Source organism: Peromyscus leucopus, chromosome 7 (genome assembly GCF_004664715.2).
Source record: "Peromyscus leucopus breed LL Stock chromosome 7, UCI_PerLeu_2.1, whole genome shotgun sequence".
Taxonomy (NCBI): Eukaryota; Metazoa; Chordata; class Mammalia; order Rodentia; family Cricetidae; genus Peromyscus; species Peromyscus leucopus.
The window spans coordinates 34814576-34836970 of NC_051069.1; the positions used below are offsets into that span (position 1 = coordinate 34814576).

Below are 22395 nucleotides of genomic sequence, written 5' to 3' on the forward strand. Positions count from 1 at the left end.
TCTGGTTGATGACAAGTTTCCCATTCTCAGCCTTAGCTATGCTGTGGAATTTGTCATGAGTAGAGTCCTACAGGAACATATGCACCATGTATTTGAGGTCAATGAATGTGTCATTGATGGCAAAAATATCCACTTGGCCAGAGCTGAAGGTAACCCTGGTAACCAGGCAACCAATATGGCCAAATCCATTCACTCAGACCATCACCATCAGTATTACGGACTAGATTGGAACTACGTAAGAAGATGATGCTGGCTCTAGAATGGAAAAGAGTAGAGTACCATCTCTTAAAATCAACTTTAAGTCAGCCTTCTGTGATGTTCCTTGAGCCTTATATGCAAAAGTTGTGTTGTAAATGTAGCTATTTTAGCTAGATTCCCAGTGATCAGTTTATTTCTGTACCATATCCTCATTATATTAATAGGTAATTTCAATTTATAAGCAAGGCAAAGTTTATTTGAAATGACATGAAATGCAATTCAAAACTTGATTAAACAGTGTGTAAATAGACAATAAATTTTAATACATGAGAAGGAAAATCAATAAATTCAAATATAACCACATGTCAAGTTAACATACCAAAGTAAAAAGGAGCTATTATACTGCTCCCAGAAGTCATGGCCTTTTCAATAAGAACCCCAGGGCCAGGTGCAAAATGCCTTCTATGAATTGTTGGCTAGAGAAATCCAAGAGGCTCCAAAAGGAAAACAGGGTATTATCATTGTTACTCTTGATTGCCTACCATAACTAGATGGTAAGATCTCATTTCTGAAGACACTGCTAATTTTGGATACATGACACAGAGAAATCGAGTTGGTACTAAAATACAAACTCCTTCCAGGCTGGCTAGGTTTTATAGTTTCAAAGCTATAGTGTGTTTTGCAGGTTGTTGGCTAGAAAACTCATTGAAAACCAAACTTAAGCATTAACCATGCCTACTATAACAATAACCTGCCAAGCTGGATATGTCCACTGATGCAATTGTGGCAAGGATATTAGGATAATAACCAACCACTTAGTGATTTGATTTGATGCCTGCTTCATAAGAAATACTGTATTTCTGGTACTATAACCCTTTTCAGAAGTTTATTGTGAGTGAGGGAAGACATAAGCTTAAAAGACAACAGAATACCACTATTTATCTAATTGAATATGTGGTCAAGTCATTTTGTAATTGTTCATCCTTATACCCATAGGCTAGTGCTGCTCTCAGCCTGAGACAAAAAAATTACTTTTTTCAGAGGCTTATAATTAATACAGAGACTCATATCTTGTCAAAGTACTAAGAACATTTGAATGATGCAACCCTAAATGGGACCTCTGTATCACCCCCTTCTGAAAGCCCAGGGAACATCATAGGAGAAAAGGCAGAGAGGATTTAGGAGTTAAGAAAATGGAGAAGAGTATCATGACACACTGGTCTATGTAACCATACCTACAGGTGACATTGTTTCAAATATTGATTACCACCTTTTAAAATGATTAAATTCAATTGCATTTAAATAACACAAGATGTCTTCTATTTCTCTGACACACTGAACTTTGAACTGTTCAAAATCATTTTTCAGTTTCAAGTACTTCTAAATATCAAAGGAAAAAATTACCAGAAAGCTTGTACCATGTTGGAGTAATCTCATTGCAACGATTTAAGAGGCCACTGATGATGTCAGCTGAAAATGAACAGAAGTATCTATATCTACCCTGGAAACAAATAGGTCAAGGCTTCTGCCTGAAAAGATGACATCACAGGAATGCTGGCCTGGCCTTCCACTACCACAGAGGAGGTGTCTAAGGCTGGAAAACATCCTTCATTAGTACAGCAAGAGATCTAGCCCAAGCTGCCTTTTATCCATAGTGGACATTGCCCCCTGTCAGTAACTGCTTCAGTTGCTGTGGAGGTATATACCTTTGCTAGGGCTATAATGGTGGATTAGTCAATGACATTCATCTTGTCCTTGCTCCTGACAGGGCCATAGGGTGATAATACATCAGATCTCCCTACCCTTGGCCCCACCAGACTGTTTTCTAGACAATAATGCCAGCAAAATAACCCTGAAATTACAATGGATCTAGGATACTCATGATAGGCATGGCCTCCATACCTTAATGTTTGTTGAAAAACTCCATCTTAATATTTATACATGAATGGGAAAGGGTGAGGACTGTGGAGAGATGTACCTGAGGCCTTTCATGACCATCAAATCAGAACTCAAGAATTTTCAATGCCTTTAGATGATGGAATGAACTAGTTGGGTAAATATACATTACTCTATGGGGAGATAGACCTATTTACTTCCCAGAACTGAGCTAAACTATTTGCTGATTTGTTTTGCTTCAGGCTATGATGCTGACTGCAATATAAAACTAAGACCACACTTTATATGCTGTGCCTATGGCTCCCATTCACTTCCTCTATTTAATCACATGCTTTAATGAATTAATGAATAAAAAACAACAGAAAAGACTCTAGGCATTCAGAATACCTTTGAGAAATTAAAAACATTCAATAATCTTATCATTGTTATAATAAATAGAAATGCTTAATTTTCTAGTACCACTAACTTTTAGCAGATTGAATTAATTTTTAAATGCATCATTTTTCTACTTCTGCAGTTCTAAGTCAAATCTCTTTTTTTAAACATTATTAACATAAAATGTATACTTTCAGGACTGAAAAGATGTTTCAGCAGTTAAGAGCACTGACTGTTCTTCCAGAGGACCTGGGTTCACTTCCAAGCACCCACATGGCAACTCACAACTGTACATAACTCCATGATCTGATACCATCACACAGACATACTTGAAGGCAAAACTCAAGTGCACATAAAATAAAAATAGATAAATTATTTTTAAAAAATTACACTTTCATGATTCATTAAACCCTAAGCATGATACATCCTCTATCATGCAGTTATTATCTAAAAATAGACATGTTCACTCCTGGAGGGAAGACAGATGCCTGTAGTACTAAGAAAGCTCACAAAGCTCATTGTCTTCACAAGGTGCTGCCTAAGAACATATCATCAGTATACAGAGTCAGGAAGAAAACAGATTCTTCAGTGAAGCCAACTGCAAGCTGGGCTGGAAGATTCACTGAGGGAGCTTAGACACACACTATCCACACATCTGTGGGTTTTCAGGGGACACTACAGAGCATGTCTCCTATCCAACACAGACAATAAGAAAGTATAATCCAAGGCAAATAATAAATTGTGTAAAAGTAAAGCCTTACCCCCCAACTTAAAGATTTCTATTATCAATTGGAAGCTAAAATGCTAGAATAAGAAACATATCAAATAACTGCTGAAATTTTAACAATTATTTTATGCTCTCAAGTGTCTTCTCATCTCTTTGAATTAATACACAGGTAATAAACACTCCAAATAAGGAAAAACATTAAAACTGTACCAAAAAAGAAAGAAATGAATTAGAAATAAAGTGTAGAATGCCAGGGATTTCATTAGCTGGGAACCAAATATAATTGGGGCCATGAAGAGGACTCAGGTGTTAAGAACTCTTGCTTCTCCTACAAAAGATCGGAGTTCTATTCCATGAGTTCTGTTCTATACATGGTGGCTCTCATCTGCCTATAACTCCACCACTAGGGAATCTGATACCTCTCTGTCTCCCTCAGTCTCCTGTATGCACATGGTAAATGTGAACTCAGGAACACTCACACATACACATAAATAAATTTTAAAATAAGTGCAGAATGACATTTATAAGAAAAAGTACTAAGAATTTTTATTCTCAGATAATGTAAAATGTAAAAAAAGCCAACCAGGCTCTTAATCTGATATATGCAGTGGACATTCCACCATCATAAACACATTTGAATTTAAAGATGTCTCATATCCTCATGGTACATACAGAGCAATTTCCCATGGAGGAAGAAAAAATGATCAGTATAAATTCTATCAATTCTATTGAATGAGGAGAAAGAAAATAATAGTATATATGTAGTGTAAAAGACAAGAAAGAAGGAGAAAGACACATCAAACTGGAATAAATGCGGCTAAAGGACTCATCAATGGATAAATTAGCTTGTGAGTCTCTTCCAGGTTTTCTTCACAGCAAGTTTGACATCCTTGTTTCTGAGACTGTAAATGAGAGGATTCAACATGGGCACCAAAAAAGTGTAAAATACTGAGAAAAATTTTCCCTGTCCTACAGTCTCAGCAGATGATGGCTTGACATAAGCAAGCAGCCCAGATACATAAAAGAGACAAACAGTCACAATGTGAGACCCACAAGTGCCCAAGGCTTTGAACCAACCCTTACCTGATGACATATGAATGATATTGAAAAGGATCAAAGCATATGAGATAAAGATAATGAGGCAGCATAAAATGATAGCTATACCCACCACAACAGAACTCACAAGCTCGTTCACGTAGGTGTTACTGCAGGAGAGCCTAAGGAGCGGGAAGATGTCACACATGTAGTGGTTGATGATGTTAGAATCACAAAACCTGAGCCTGATCATGAAACTTGTGTGGAACAAGGCACTAACTAATCCCATTAAGTAAGTACCAAATATCAACAGACAGCAGAGCTTAGGGGACATAACAACTTTGTACAGCAGTGGCTGACAGATGGCCACATAGCGGTCATATGCCATGGCTGTCAGCACGTAACTCTCAGAGTTCACAAAAAATAGGAAGAAAAACAGCTGAGTCATACATCCTCTGAAGGAGATGGTGTTCTTCTCTAAAACAAAACTCATCAGCATTTTGGGAGTAAAGACAAGTGAATAACAGAAATCAATGAAGGACAGATTAAAGATGAAAAAGTACATAGGAGTGTGAAGGTTTGAGTTTAGGCAAATGAGATTCATTAAGCTCAAGTTTCCCATCACAGTGACTGTGTAGTTCACCAAGAACAGAATAAATAAAGGCAGCTGGAGCTCGGGTTGGTCTGTCAGTCCATAAGAAAGAACTCAGACACTGAAGAGTCATTTTTCATAGTCAATTGCATCATGTGTGGCATCTGCAAGAGTAAGTGTAGAAAGCAATGTTAACCCACTAACCATTATTCACTCCAAGGGCAGAGCTGGATTTATCAGTTTCCAAGCTTGAGTGAGGAACATGAAGTCCTGAGGAATCCTTACTTTTTCCTTTGCCTACCCATGTTGTCTATATCACCCCAGAAAGATGCTAGGGGATTTCAGTTTCTTTGCAGGAAGCATCCTTTCTTTCTTTTAGTGTTTACTAAGGATTAAGACTGAAAACAGCAATGAGTGCATTTTCGTCAGAACTTATGATTCATATAGATGTGGTTTCGAGGGTAAAATGTCAAGATAAAGATTGTTCAGTGCTCACCTTGGTTCACCTGGAGCCTTCCCTAACATTGGGATTCATGGTGTCTTCCTCCAAAAAATGCTCAGAGGCCCAAAGTTGCTAATAATGAAGCTGGCAATTGCAATATGCTGACAATGTGTCTGACTTGCTAGAAGATGTTTTCTGGGGAAAACGACGTGGTTGCTGTTTGAGAATTCCACAAAGATTCTTCTTTCATACAAAAAAGAAGGTGGCTTTCTTTCAGGAGTCTCCAATATCTCAAGGTAAAGATTTTTGAGAAAATTCATTAGAAGTGCAGAAAATTATTCTCTTCTTTATGATGTCCTCCATGTTGGATGAGTTCCTTGAGAGAAAAAAAATTGTTGAGTTTGTGCCATAGAACTAACATCAGTCCTTTGGAGATTCAATATTCTACTGAATTTGTAAATTTCCAGAAGGAGTATCTAGTCCCCAGGGCAGAACTGTGAGTGGTCCCCTTTGTCATTTTCTTCATTAAGCTTTGCACACTTCTACAAGAAGAAATGTCCAGGGACGTTCTCACTTGCCACTTTTAGCTTTCCTCTGATTTCAGTAATAAACTGTTGACTGAGGAATAGTATTGTACAAAAATAATTGCACGAAGGGGATAGAAGTATAAATAGGCTCTCAAGTTAGTAGAAATTTACATTAGAACTTTCCACTTCCTAGCTATGATACTGTAGATTATGTTGATCATTGTTTATTTATTATGCACTTTTTTTTGTTGTTTATTTTTTCGAGACCGGACTTCTTTGTGTAGCCCTGGCTGCCCTGGAACTAACTCTGTAGATCAAGCTGACCTCAAACTCACAGGGATTCACCTGCCCCTGCCTCCCAAGTGCTAAGATTAAAGGCATGCACCTCCACCTTGTGGCATATCTGCATATTCTTATAAAAATCTATAAAATAGTTTCATAAAAATTAGCTTAAATTCTGGACCAATAGAAAATCTCTTGGTTATCATACAGAATTTTTTTTTTTTTTTTTTGTTTTTCGAGACAGGGTTTCTCTGTGTAGCTTTGCACCTTTCCTGGACCTCACTTGGTAGCCCAGGCTGGCCTCGAACTCACAGAGATCCACCTGGCTCTGCCTCCCGAGTGCTGGGATTAAAGGCGTGCGCCACCACTGCCCAGCTATCATACAGAAATTATGGGTACAAATTGTAAAATAATAATAATAATAATAATAATAATAATAATAATAATAAATTAAAATATAAAATAAAAGATCTATTATGTTTTGAGAAAATTTACACAATATATTAGAAGTTTATTAGATACATGAAAATACAATAGTATTTGTCCCCTTCTACTCTTCACATGCTTACTCAGATAAGTAAAGTTGTTATTGCGGTGACACACTTCAAGAAACTAAATTATTGCTGTGTAATTGTCCTATGTAGTGGAAACAAAACAGAATCTTTAGCCCCTACCATTCTATGACATGATCTCCTTATCACCACCATACACACATGAACTTCAGTCTACAATATTCCTCTAGATATAATCAAATGTCCATTGCAAAGTAACTGCCCTCAGAAGATGAGGTGCTGAAGTACATATTCTCACTGGGACTATTTTGAACAAAAGGACATTGGATATATGAAGAAGGGTATTTAAGATTGATAATAAGAATTATGTACACTACACACAAAAATTAATTCACAACAAGCCATCTATGTAAATATAAAAATCTAAGGGCGGGAAGATGGTGGAGACAAGCAGATGCAGGTAGGCCTATGGCAGCGGCTCGCGGAGGCAGACGGCCCGGCGGCCGACAGGGACATTCAGGCCCGGCGGGAGCCAGCGGAGACATTCAGGCCCAGTGGCAGCCCACAGAGGTGGACAGGCCCTGTGGTGGAGATAAGCAGACGGAGGTGGACGGGTCAGGCGGCGGCGGCCCACAGAAGTAGATAGGCCACGCGGCGAAGACAGGTGGACGCAGGTGGGTCCGCGGCGGCGACCTGCAGAGGTGGACGGGCCTGGTGGCAGCGGCCAACAGGGACATTCAGGCCCAGCGGCAGCTGGCAGAGACATACAGGCCCATTGGCAGCCCGCAGAAGTGGATGGGCCCGGCAGCAGTGACAAGCGGAGGTAGGTGGACCCGCAGCAGCAGCCGGCAGAAACATACAGGCCTGTTGGCGGCCAGCAGAGGTAGACAGACCCAGCGGCAGCTGACAGGGACATAAAGGCCTGGCGGTGGAGACAAGGGGACGCAGGTGGGCCTGTGGCAGCGGGCCATAGGGGTGGACAGGCCTGGGGACAGAGGGGGCGGACGCAGCTTGGAACGGGGACGCCCCTAGCCCCAACACCTGGGGAAGAGGCTATCTCTGTGGGTCGGAACCAGGGCGAGTCTGGGCAATCCCTCTGGGGACAACCCAGGGCCCAACTGCTGAACCTGTGAAACCCAACAACTTGGAGGTGTTGGTGAGACTACCCTGCTCAGCTGAAACCCATCTGGGAGAGGATTCAGATGCCTACAGTTTCAAGTCTGAAGAAACAAGATCAGCTGAGGAGTTGACAAATGAACAAAACGTGACCTGGGAACACAGAAGAAGGCGCTACCCAGCCACCAAAACAGATCACCAGAATAATAAGTATATAATTCACCAACTGAAATCAGCTGCCCCTGAAGAAACAGCCCAATAGCACCAATTGAACCAAGAACCCCTACTAAACCAAGACAAAAAATTAGAACAAGAGAGGCACTCTCAGACACAGACACCACCTGCACCGCACAGAGGAAAAGATGAGTAGACACCAGTGCAAAAATACAGGCAACAACATAAAGACCTATATGGCAACATCAGAACCTAGTGATTCTACACCTGCAAGACCTAAACATACCATGACAGAAGAAACAGAAGAAATCAACCCTAAAAATGACTTTAAGAAGATGATAGAGGCCCTTAAAGAAGAAATAAAACATTCCCTCAATGAGGAAATAAAAACTTTCCTTAAAGAGGAAATGAAAAACTACCTTAAAGCAGAAATAAAAACTTTCCTTAAAGAGGAAATGAAAAACTCCATTAAAGAGGAAATAAAAAACTCCCTTAAAGAAATGGAAGAAAAAACGAACAAAAAATGGGAAGAAATCAAATCAAGCCAAGAAAAAGCAATTAAACAGATGAAAGAAACATTCCAAGATCTGAAAAATGAATTTGAGACAATAAAGAAAACACATGCTGAGGGAATGCTGGAAATAGAAATCCTGACTAAACGAACAGGAACTACAGAAACAAGCATAACCAACCGATTGCAGGAGATGGAACAGAGAATCTCTGACACTGAAGACACGATAGAGAAAATAGATTCGTCAGTCAAAGAAAACACTAAAGACAAAAAAGTCGTAACACAAAACATCCAGGAAATTTGGGACACCATGAAAAGGCCAAACCTAAGAATAATAGGGATAGAAGAAGGAGAAGAATACCAGCTCAAAGGCACAGAAAATATATTCAACAAAATCATAGAAGAAAACTTTCCTAACCTAAAGAAAGAAATACCTATGAAGATACAAGAAGCTTACAGAACACCGAATAGGCTGGATCCAAAAAAAAAAAGTCCCCTCACCACATAATAATCAAAACACTAAACACACAGAACAAAGAAAAAATATTAAGAGCCACAAAGGAAAAAGACCAAGTAACATATAAAGGCAAACCCATCAGAATAACACCAGACTACTCAATAGAGACTATGAAAGCTAGAAGATCATGGACAAATCTCATGCAGACACTAAGAGACCACGGATGCCAACCCAGACTATTATACCCAGCAAAACTCTCAATCACCATAGGCAGAGTAAACAAAATATTGCAGGATAAAACCAGATTTAGTCAATACCTGTCCACAAACCCAGCCCTACAGAAAGCACTAGAAGGGAAAATTCAACCCATAGAAGCTAAACACATCCATGAAAAATCAAGCAATAGATAATCCCACACCAACATACACCACAGAAGGACAACACAACACAACCACAAAAAATAACAGGAATTAACAATCACTGGTCATTAATATCCATCAATATCAATAGTCTCAACTCACCTATAAAAAGACAAAGGCTAACAGAATGGATAAGACTTTGCTGTTTCTAGCTTATTTCTTACAGAGTGACAAGTCATTCTTCGAAGAGTTTCTTTTTTCAATAGATGGTTGATGTTAGGATGGTTATTCAAATCAAGTGATGAGTGATGAACTCCAAGTCATCCTTGGAAATAGCAAATCTGTAGCCCAACATAATTATCCTTTAAACTAGAGAATATCACTTGTGAGAAAACGATCATGGCCACATGGCTGATCTAGAGTGGAGTGCTGAGTTCTGGCAAGCAGCTGCATCTTTCTTCCAGTGAGTACCTGAACAGGGCTGATGTGAATTATGTACAGTCCAGATTTTAAGAATCATACTCTCTCAGGGATCTCCACAAACTAGTGGGTGTCCTCGCTGCCCCTGTGAGATAGCCTCTGTATGGGAGAGGCCTCACGTGACTTTGTCCCTGGTGTTCCTCTGGGGACACCTGTGTGAGAAACTGCATGCTCCACAACCAGCTCTTGTGTCCTTTGGCCAATGCCGGAGTGTGAAATAGTCCAACGTGGGATTTTTTCTTACTAGTAGTAAACAAAGGATGATCCCAATCGGGAATTGTGACATTTTTTTTTTTTATGATGGTCATGTTCTGTTTTGAAATAACCTCTGTGTATTTCATTTATTTTCTTTTACCTGGCGATCTCTGAGCAGGCTTCAGATTTTGACAGTTGATGAAAGATACGACAAGCATTAATGTGTGGGTGAAAAGCTTGGTGAAATTCTAAGTGAAGTTTTAGTTAAAGTTGGTTGAACTTGGGATTGACTGGGAGGCCAAAGTTTTAAAAAGCAGAAGATTCTCTCAAGACACAAGTTGTGTGATAATAGTGTGTTTTGTGTGTGTGAATGAGAATTTGTAAATGTTGAATTCTAGGCTCCAACAATCATTGTCAGTGCAGATCAAGCTGCAAGTATTTATGTTTTAAAACTTAAATTATAAAGCTAGTTATGTCTTTCTAACTACTAGTTTTAATGTTTATGAGCATATTTTACCTACATTACCTTTTCAGGATGTTGAGAAAGATGCATCACAAGCACAGGCTGGAGGCTGGGGGCTAGATGGTTTTGAGGAAGAGGTCTTGGTGGACTCTTTCATAGAGCAAAGGGAAGCAATGCCTTCTGGAAAATGAGCTAAGTTTTAATCTAGTCTTTAAGATTAGAAGTCAAAAACAAAAATATTAAGGAAAGGAAAACCTAATTGATTTTTGAAGTATTGTTATGTGGAATTGAGTGGGACTTTTGAGGCCTTTCTTCCAGAAAACAAGGACTTGGTTGTCAGGCCTATATTAGGCCTAAACCTTGGTCCCATGTAGTTGTACTTAAATCATTTCAATGGAAAGTGTCTTAGTGATTGGAACTTCTAGTGCAGTTTGGAGTTCTTCCATTTGAAAAATGGGATATTTGCATGGGATTGTTTGAATCTTGTTTTCTAGTCCCTCCCCATCACCACCCTCATAGTCTGAAGGTAGATTTTTCTCTTGATAAAGGAATAAAAAAAGTGAACATCTTGTTTGTAAATAGGTATCTAATAACTAGTGGTAAACTTGAAATGGTAGAATTCTTTAAAGCCTAATTCTAGGTAGCCTTAAGGAAATGTATTTTAATTATTTTTGAACCTGTATTCACCTTGTTTTTTTCAAATATCTTAAGTTATATTTTCTTTTTCAGAGCTGCTTCTTATTTGGGGCTATTTTTTTTAATTGAGGCGTAATTCATAAAAGGGTATATTGTTTTGATGAGACTTTTTACAGCTGTGGCTGGATATCTTTCTTTAGTCTTCCAAGAAGGGCCATTTTACTTTTTTAGAGTTACTTTTTAAAGTCATGAGGTCAACAACTTGGACTACTATGCATGTAAGTGCTAATGGAAATTAAAGCCCAAGTTGACCTCCAGTAGCAGTTCATTCTATGTTGACAGTGAGAGAACACTTTGCCTGTTAGGATACTGTTACTCGTGGACTGAAATGCTGAAGAAACCCCTCCCCCTATTTTGTTTTTTGCAAAAATCAAGGTATATTCTAGGGTTTACTGGTTGACCTCAACAGATAAACTGAGATGATAGTCTTAGTTCAGAAATGATCTGAATGTAGATTTATAGTCTACAAGTACAGCTGGCTAAGTGAGATTGCTTTCACAGTTCTGCATGTATCCTATCGGCTCCCCATTAGCCACTGAACTCTTAAAACTGGTATTGTAACATTATCACAATGTTTTGCGCCAATTTTATAAACTTTACAGTGCAGTATGTGTTCCTTTTCTGAGGCAAACCAAAGGTATATTTCTCAAGGTTCTGCTGCTATCAGCAGCGCTGATGGAGGATTTTTTATACATTTGTAATAGATAGAAATAAACCAGAAAAAAAGAAGAAAAAAAAAGTGGTGGAGGAAAAGGTGAACACTGCAAGAATACTCAAAAGGGCTGAGAGTTGCAAACACCAAGAATGGCTTTGCATAGTAAATGGAATAGAACAGTTCTGAACTATAGCTTACTTTTCTTGGTTTGGTCTGACAGAATGATTGAATGCTTTTGTACAAAAATCAGAGCCTTAAAAACAAGGATTTGGTGAGATTGTAAAATGGTGTGCCACTTTGGCAAAACAGTTTGGTGGTTGGTCAAAATGCAAAACATTGTTACTCTGTTACTCAACAATTCTACCCTTAGGAATATATCCTCAAACTACTGAAAATGTGCACCTATGAAACATGTACATGAAGGTTTACAGCAGTGTGTTGCTAATAGTAAAAAACTTAAAACAACTCAAATAGCTATCAACTACTGGAGAGAAATAAAATGTGGCTTATTCATACAATAAAATATTATTAAGACATAAAAATGAATGAGAAACTGACAGGTTAAATGACTTTGGTGAACCTTCATAATTTCATTTGTAGATCTCTCCATTTCTAATTTATAAATATATTTGGGGTTATAAATTATAAATGTACTGCCTCCTGTCATCATTGTATACTTCTATTTGATGATTTTTGTGTCAAACATTATATGGAAATGTTTCCAAGTATTTTATGTATTAACTGTGAATGAAGAGAACAAAATAAATTGCCTGTAATCGAAAAAAAAAAAGACAAAAAAAAAATCTAAGGCCATAACACTCTAACATAAACACTGTAAGATAAAAACACTGAGACTTACAGATCTATAAACAATTTTAAATTAGGCTTATCTTTAACTGTGAACAAATCTCATTAGTTTTTTCAGCGGATTGAGGGTTTCAGAGGACCTGGATCACATTAGGAAAAGAATTCAGGACAAAGAAATGGGAAATTTAGAAGAAAGGGGTTAATGAGAAAAAGTCAAATTCTCTCTCTCTCTCTCTCTCACTCTCTCTCTCTCTCTCTCTCTCTCTCTCTCTCTCTCTCTCTCTCTCTGTGTGTGTGTGTGTGTGTGTGTGTGTGTGTGTGTGTGTGTGTGCTAATCACTCCTTAATTTTCATTTCGGGCAGAGACACTTATTAGTCTATCAGAAACAGTCTTGGAACATTATTAGTGACATCTTTTACATTGGTCTTCATAGCTATACAAGCTTTTTTCTCTGCGGTCTCCCATAGGATCAAATTTTTATTAATTTCAAGGCCAATTTCTTGGCCAATCATTTTATATCACCAAGCCTAATCCATGCTGATTTGACTCTCAGTCATCAGCATAAAATTCTACAGTAATATATCTCAGTCAGAAGAATATGGAAACAGAGATTAATGCTTCCAGTGAGGGAGTGCTCTAAGAATCTAGACAACTACTGACTATTAAATTATCAAGACATTGCTCCATAGCATGTACAGGTCTCATAGAAATTCCCAGAAGAAGGACTTTTTACAGAACTTTTGGTTTCTGAATGTGTGCATGAAATGTATATCCCTAAAGTCTTGAAAATCAATTTGTCAAAATTGCATCTATAAGATAGTTAAAATACCAAAATAAATTCAAGGTCGCTACGTTGTAGAAAAAACGCCAAATGAAATCCTTAACCTGACAGAAAACTTTGCTATAATACATCATATGGGATTACAAATTTAAAGAATTTTTGCATCAAATCCTGAGTCTTCCTGTAAGGGACAGACAACACCCTTACATCCATCTGGCTTTATGAATGATATTTATGGTGTCTCATAGATCTTCTACTGTAGATGTAACCAACCTTCTTATTAAATAAGAAACACAGAACCAATGTAAAAGAGAAAGCCAAGAGGTCAGAGCTCAGAGCTAAAATCTCACCCTTCCTCCTGCAGTGGTCCTAGCTTCCCGAAAGAGAGCTATTTCCTGTGTGTAAGTCTTTTCATAGTCTTTTGTTCTGCCTTCTCATTGGTTGTAAACCCAAACATGTGACTGCCTCATCACTGTCAGTATGTACAGCCCCCCAAGTCTTAAAGGCATATGTCTCCAATGCTGGCTGTATCCCTGAACACACAGAGATCTACCTAGCTCTTCTACCAAGTGCTGGGATTAAAGGCGTGTGCCACCACTGCCACACTCTTGTGTGGTGGTATTGTGTTCCCCAAAATATTGTGTACCTTAATAAACTTATCTGGGGTCAGAGAACAGAAAAGCCACTAGTTATGCAGTGATAGCACATGCCTTTAATCCTAGCATTCCAGAGGCAGAAATCCATCTGGGATCTCTGTGAGTTCAAGGCCACATTGGAAACAGCCAGGCATGATGACTCACACCTTTAATCCCAGGAAGCAAGCCTTTAATCCTAGGGAGTGATGGTAGAAAGCAGAAAGGTATATAAGGCTTGAGGACCAGAAACTAGAGGCATTTGGCTGGTTAAGCATTTGGCTGGTTAAGCATGTGGCTGATTAAGCATTCAGGCTTTTAAGCAGCAGTTCAGCTGAGAGCTATTGGGATGAGGACACAGAAGCTTCCAGTCTGAGGAAACAGGACCAGCTGAGGAATTGGCAAGGTGAGATAGCTGTGGCTTGTTCTGTCTCTCTGATCTACCAGCATTGACCCCGATAACTGGCCTCGGGTTTGATTTTATTAATAAGTACTTTTAAGATTCCTGCTACACTCTTGCTATGGCTCTAATAGCTCTGACCCCCGGGCAACTTTATTTATTAACATACAATCAAAATCACATTTTAGTACAATTAGAACACCACCATATTCTACCTAGAAAAATTGTCTACACTGAGGAAAAAATAGCTCTAACTATAATGACAAAATGAGGAAAATCTTCCATTTTACATTTTCTTTTTTATTACAGAAAGAAACTTAAGCAAACATTTTGTACTAAAGAAGTAGAGAACTGTTTCCAATCCAGTTGGGTAAAAGATAACCTACCTACAAAGAGTACATGAAAACTTAAAAGAGGAAAACTCTGAGCAAAAATATCTCCTAAGCAAATCTGAATTCTGTCACTGTAACTTCTGTGGCTCTCCAATGTTCTACACATGATCTTAGCCAGAAGTCAAAGAATGGTCACCTAATGTTCACAGTTAGGACTGACTCCTTTGTGGTCCTAGCATAAGTATCAGTCTTCACCAGAGAATCATCCTGACTATGCCTTTGTGGGAAGCTGAATTTCCATCTTTATGTCCATCTCCAAAAAAAGAAAAAAATGCTTCATAACTAATTTAGGGGGTGTCATCCATTGGGAGAACTAACCTCCTCCAAGTGCTCCTAGTTGCCTATACTTCTCTGTCTATGGGTGGAGCTGTGTGATATTTTCCCCTTCTATGTTGGCATATCTACTTGTGCTATACTCCTTCAGGCCTCGTTTAGGAGGCCATGCTATTTCTGTTTCATCAGTGAAGTTCTCTGTAATTTTTTTATGAGACCCAATCTCACAGTAGCTTCGACGTCATCTGGCTCTTACACATACACATACTCCACCTCTTACCCAAGTTTCCTTGATGTTAGGTGCTGAAGTTGTATTGCTGATATAGCCATGGGGGTCCACAATGATTTTCTACCTTTTGACCCTTCTGGTTTCCTGAAATCATATACATACAAATAGCACCAGTAGGACAAAGCTGATGAGAGAGAAAATGAGGAAGCTTGAGGGGGGAAACTATGTAATTATTTTTTACTTCTTAATAAATTAAACTAAAAAAAAGAAAAAACTTTACAATAGCAACCCTGTAGTTATGTGTAGTACTACAGTGAGGATTTACAAGACCAGTTTTCCTTTTTTTTCCACTAACTTCTTGTTGATAATGTACAAACTTGGACTCTACAAGTCCTAGTGCCCAGAGAAACTTGCTCCATTGAATTATTTCATGCAAGCTGGCATTTTATGCCCATTTCTTGGCTGTTGTTTCATCTGTTTCATTAAATTGTAGCACTGCTACAGGAATCTAAGAACTTTTCTTTCCCCAACTCTGAGAGGACTATAAATAACGTTATTTTATTTTGCTTAGTTGTGTTTCTTAATTTCTTTTTGAATACAAGGAAATTCAAGAGAGAAATTGCAGATGTAAATGCCTGGTAACAGTTTTGGCCGTGCCAACCAAATGGAAAACTCGGGGTTAACCAATCCCAACAGTTACAATACAGCACAGTTGTCAGCTTCTGGGACCTTTCACTCTCAAGTGACACCAGTGTAGGTTGCCTGTAAATGCATATTGATGAATTAGTTAAGGAAAAGAGTTTTGGTCTTGACCAAGTCTTATTTGTAATATATTTTATTTGTTGGCTTTATCTTTGGGGAAGTTCCTGGCATTTGAAATGCTTGTCATTTTGAAAGCTGAGATGAACATCTTATTTTATGGTTGTTTGCTTAAGTGGCAAGAGGAGGAGTTCATGTTTTCCTTGCCAAAGTGTTCACTTTATTTGCCTTTTTATGTAGCCTGACTTGACATTTATGTGCTTGGGTTTTGGTCTCATCTTTAACACCATATTTGAGATACAGCAGAAATATGAACTCATATTGAATCATTTTGCTAACAAGTCATGTGCAATCAACTATATCTACTGTTTTGTGGTTTTAATAGTCATGGGAATAATGCCATTTTAGAATAAAGAAATACTCAAGGGACTAAAATTGTAGGTAAACTAGTGTCCTTACTTTTGAATTTGAAGATTTCTATTGCAAGTTATATAGGCATGAGAAATGTTTTTGGAAATGTTGATGACTCCTCGGGGAAATCCCAAATGGCATCCTCTTAGGATTATGCTCCAAATCTATGTAACAATTTTATGGGTCATGGGTTCATTGCTCTATTCATTTCTATTTAGAATTGGTTTCATGAAGGCTGAAAACCTGCTGGCTGCAACAACACTATCACTACAGATTTATCTATACAGGGTACCTGGGACTCCACAGAGACGAGACAAAAGAAATGTTCCCTCTAGCTCCAACTCACCTAGACTTATGACTCTGGGTGACTAGTTTCTTAAGAGGGATTTTAGTGTTTTCTGGCCCCATGAAATTAAGTGGTTCTATAGGAAATCTCATCATTATGTATTCCATTTCTGGACTGTGATCAACTACTATAGCACATCTTGGAGATACACCTAAAAATTAACTGTTCTGCTCTTTAAGCTACCTGACAACTTTTGGTGGTTGAGTTTCTTCAGAAAATGAGGGGTAGTACTCAGTTCACTGGCAACATTTTGAGAAATAATATCTATTAATCATCATGTTTTTTGGCCCAAATCAGTGCCTAGCATTAGTTTTTGCTTCACCTACGAAGAAGAGCCTCTAACCAAATGAATTTCAAAATAATATGAGGAAAAACTTAATATAACCTAGAATTCCTCAAAATAGCTGAAGATATAATTCCAGCTGCTTCACTGTTATATTTTTAATACACTGATTCTGAAATTATTTCTGTCCTTCCTAGTTTATCATTTGTGTAGGGATAGGAATTGAATGTATGCATGTTTAGGATGAGTTTGGGTCTTGCAGTTATAACAGCAGCATATGTCCTATGGACCTAGTTTAAAACTAACAAACATCAGCACTGTATTTTACAAGATTATTTCAAAGTTAACTATATTTGAATTTTTTTTTTTTTTTTTTTTTTTTTTTTGGTTTTTCGAGACAGGGTTTCTCTGTGTAGCTTTGTGCCTTTCCTGGAACTCACTTGGTAGCCCAGGCTGGCCTCGAACTCACAGAGATCCACCTGCCTCTGCCTCCCAAGTGCTGGGATTAAAGGCGTGCGCCACCACCGCCCGGCCTCAAGTATTCTTATGTGGTAGAAAGACAGCCAACTAGTACAGGACCTGATTTCCATGTAGTTAACCAAAGCTCTCTGAAGAAACTACATACACATTAAGGTTCCTAAAGACAGCTATGTCTGTCTCCAATATCACATCATGGTTGTAGAGAAATGTTATCAGACAAGAGTCAAAAGTATATTGGACTATTTTAGTGTTTTTAAAACCATTTCCATTTCTTCTTGCATCTGGCATATCCAATTTGTGACTATTGGGTAAACATGCCACTGTGAATCACTATGTTTACCAAGACTCTAGTGTACACTAAAACCAAGCTAAAGAAGGCTTCAAGAAAACAAAATAAACTAATGAAAGAGTTTCCCTCTTCTTGCTGTTTAATATTCCCACCAATGTAATTAGAAAATGCATTGATTTATGGGCTATGTCCCTGCTTCCATGTAAGAATATGTTATTCAGGCTAATTTGCATCTGTGTTTATCAGACATGGTCACACACACTTAGCTCGGAACTCACTCTTTTCTAACTTTCTTGAAAGCACAACCATCATTTTACATCGACATATTTATGAGGTCCTAGATTTAATTCCAAACACAACACCTCAACAGGGTTAAAAGAACTGTGTTATTGTTAGAGATGAAGTTGACCAGAGAAGTTAAAATTTATTCTGGCTTCTTATTCTAATTAACAAAAGAATTGACAGCTGGTCTAAGAAGGTCATCAAGTAAAAGTTTTACTTGGTAACAGGTTTGTTTAGACCACGTGAAAATATGAGCACTGGAGAGATGGAAGCATGGCTGACTGACTCAAGACAGCCAGGAAAATTAGTGACTGTGTGAGGAAGCCTAAGGTTAGGGTTCCTATCCAAAGAATGCTTTCTCAGACAAAGAACACAAATGAGATCAGAAGTTTAAATGTAAGTTACCAGAAAAAAAATACTACCAACATTAGAGATTATAGAAGGCTTATTCACTGATTAGCATTTTGTGGTTGTGGAGCATTGGAATATTAGCAGCCTGGAAATAAATTATCTTAAGATATATATCTCTAATCATTTTTTACTTTAGGTAGAACCTTTAGAACATTTTAATTTAACCTACCACTGGTTTCTACAAACTTAAAAGTGAAGATTGCCACCATATAATGTCTAAATTTATGGACCTTGGTCATGATTTACTGTAAACAGGTGATCTCAATCCTGTATTTTGAAAATGCCTTTACATCTAGCTTTCTTTTGTTCTTTGCCTATGAATGTTTATGCATCCATTTGAAATGAATAAATCGAGACAACTTGAATCCATTGACATGGACCAGAATCACTCATATTTGATTCAAAATACATGCTTTTTTAATTCCCTAATTAAAAATCTTTTGTTTTGAAAACCAAAACAACATTCAATGGAACTTCTAATAAAATAATTAAAGCAGAAGAGTGGAGTAGAGATTGAGGTATATAAACATTAATCCTCACAGAAATAGAAAAACAATCTTAAATTTTATATGTAAGCAATAAAGATACTTGGAAAGCTAAGCAATAATGAACAAAAAGAATAACACTACAGATACCACCATTCCTTGAGTTCAACTTATACTACCTACCTTTAGTAATAAAAATTAGTAATGGGATACCTTACTCAGCCTTGATGCAGGGGGAAGGGGCTTAGTCCTGTCATAACTTGTTATGCCAGCCTGTGTTGACTACCCAAGGGATGGAGGCCTTACCCCTGTGAGGAGTGAATGGGGGGTGGGATGTGGGGGAGGTGGGGAGGGAACAGGAGAAAGTGAGGGAGGAGGAACAATGGTTGGTTTTTAAAATGAAAAAAATTAAATAGAAAATTGGTGTTGTGCTGGCATACAGGTCATTGTGACCTATATGGTCCTATATGGCATACAGGACAGCAAAATAAACCTATTGAGTTACAGTTACCTTATTTTTAATATTTTATCAATTATAAGAATTTCATAGATGAATTTTGATCATATTCATACCCTTACTTAATTCTTCCCATATTTACACTTGCCTCCCTGCCCACCAACTTGGAAGGTTTTGTTTTGTTTTGTTTTTGATTTTGATTTTTCTTGAGGCTGTACATTCCTAATTATGTTTTCTAATTATGCTTCAATGTAGGCCCTGGCCAGGATCCCTGTGGTCAAATTAACAGGGGTCACACCATTCAAGAAAATTGACTCTCAGTCTCCCAGTCACTATTAAATGTCAACAGTTCCTCTAGTGGTAGGCTTTTATCCACACCTCTTTGCCTTCATGCTGGGATTGAAAGGTCTTATGCATGCTGTCACAGTTGCTGTGGGTTTATAAATGCAGCTTTCCTGCTGTACAAGGGCACACTCTTTCCTTGAAATTATCTACCACTAACTCAGGCTCTTACAATCTTTCTTCACCCTCTTCTGTAAAAATCCCTGAGCCTGAAGGGAGAGGTATGATACAAATGTTCCATTTAGGACCAAGCACTCCAAAAAGTGTTGTTCTCTGCATGTTAATCACTTGAGAGTCTCTATATCAATTGTTGTCTACTCCAAGTAGAAGCATCTCTGATGTGGATTGACAGATGCACCGATTTATGGGTATAGAAATAATTCATTAAAAATCATATGTCCATTTAATAGAATAATAGTAGTTTGCTATCTCTGAGTCCGATGACCTGTCTAGTCACAGCTTCTTGGCCCCATCAGATATACCAAAATGTACATCGAAGAAAAGATGGCCTGTTTAACAGTGTTACACAGCCTAAATATCACCGCTGTAAAAATGAACCTGGATGCCTATATCTCACCTGTATTAAAATCAGTTACAACTGCATCAAAGATTACAACATAAGACCTGGAAGTCTTAGAGGAAATCATGGAGAAAGTAGTATAAGACATAGGCAGAGACAGTGATTTTTCTGAAAGGATTCCAGAAACTCAGAAAACAAGGAAAAAATATATTTACAAGGTATTAAAAAGTTCCTGCACATGAAAGAAGCTATAATTAAAGTGAAAAGACAGGCAAAATAATAGAAGAAAATATTTAGTATCTATACATTATAATCAATATTTAGAATATAAAAAATAATTAAAAATTTAAAAACTAAGCACCTGGAACTAAACAAAACAATCAATGAAAAGTCTAATAAAATATATACACAGCTGCCAGTTAACAAAGCAAAGATAGCCAATATAGTTTAAAATATTCAAAATCACTAATCATTAAAGAAATACACATATAAACAATGAGTTTCCATCTCACCCCATTCAAAATGGCAGCTACCAAGAAAACAGATACCATCAATGCTAAGTATGATGTGGATTCAAAGAAACTTTTGCATACTGCTAGTGGGAAAATAAACTCATCAAGCTAACATAAAAATCAGTGTAGAGGTTTCTCAAGGTACTAGAAATAGATCTACCAAATGACCCAGCCCTACTGCATTTTGTTATTCATCCTATATATAGGTCAATATATTACAGAAACACTATATCAAGAATAAAAAGTAAAAATTTCAATTCTACTCATGATAAATGTTTGCTGATCTGTTGTCATGATTGTGGGGTCTGAGAAATTGAAGTAGAGAAATAGATCTAATAAATGTTCAAATAACCATAAAAATAAAACCTCATTTAAATAAACTACACAATTCCATTAAAAACTTGAAGCTAAAAGTCTTGAACGAAAAATGCTGGCAACCTCTTAATGATTTCCTAATATAAATCCCACTTTCAAGTAGCTAGGTTGGAGGCTATACAACAAATGCCTTCATTATATTAAATCAAATCCAATATCTGCTAAGCAACTTAACAAACACATAACTCTATCTGTGTCTCAGTTTTCTCATTTCAAATTAAAGCAATGACAGTAGTGTCATGTATTTAATAGTTATGAAAAAAAGTTCTTAGAACTGTGTCTAACATATAAAAACTCAATAGTTAATGATTGTTGGCAATAACAGTGTTATTAAAACATATTTATTCAGAAAGGCTCTGATTTTTTTTTACTTCATGCAATTTTTTCCTGTATGATTTCTGTATAAATGTCAAAAATATAAGGGGAAAAATAAAGGTAATACAAATATTTAAAAAGAAACTGCTAACAAAGTAACTTGATAAATTATTGAAATTTTGACTATTATGTAACCTCTTGTCTATGTTAATGAATATGTAGAAAATAAACCTGTTAAAATATAGAAATGCATATACAAAATTACTACAAAATCAAGAAAGAAAACGGTTTGACATAAAGAATAAAGTCCATATACTTTCTTGGATAGAAAAGATACATAAGAAAAAGTAGTAGGTAGTCTTGTCTAGCATAAAATAAGCTAACAGAACAAGATCTTAATGTGATATAGGCAATAGACACCATGTTGGATAAAAATGAATCACTGAATACCTCCAGACAAAGTATGGTCACATACAAGTGACATTACACAATGGAAAGGCAAATGAAACTATAGAAAATATGATGATGCTGTAGAAACAAGAGAAGAAAGCAAGATTAGATAGATAGATAGATAGATAGATAGATAGATAGATAGATAGATAGATAGATATGATGATGATGATGATGAAGATAGATGATAGATAGATAGATAGATATAGATTAGATAGATAGATAGATAGATAGATGATAGATAGATGATGATGATGATGAAGATAGATGATAGATAGATAGATAGATATAGATTAGATAGATAGATAGATAGATAGATAGATAGATAGAGATAGATAGATAGATAGATAGATAGATAGATAGATAGATAGATAGATAGATAGACAGATAGATGATAGGTAATCAAAAGGACAAAAGAGAGGGAAAAAGTAGATAGGTAGAAACAGATTTAAGAGAAACACTCCTAGATAGA

The 22395-nt window shown here is 37.2% G+C and overlaps 1 protein-coding gene across 1 annotated transcript; it reads right to left on the reverse strand.

The window, feature by feature from the left end:
* Window positions 1–4037: 4037 nt before the first annotated feature.
* On the reverse strand, window positions 4038–4993 carry LOC114689023 (olfactory receptor 143-like). Its single transcript, XM_028863475.1, is given in 2 exon segments — window positions 4038–4927; window positions 4930–4993. Coding segments are annotated over 2 exon segments (948 nt in total). The 5' UTR covers window positions 4988–4993.
* Between the last annotated feature and the right edge of the window lie 17402 nt (window positions 4994–22395).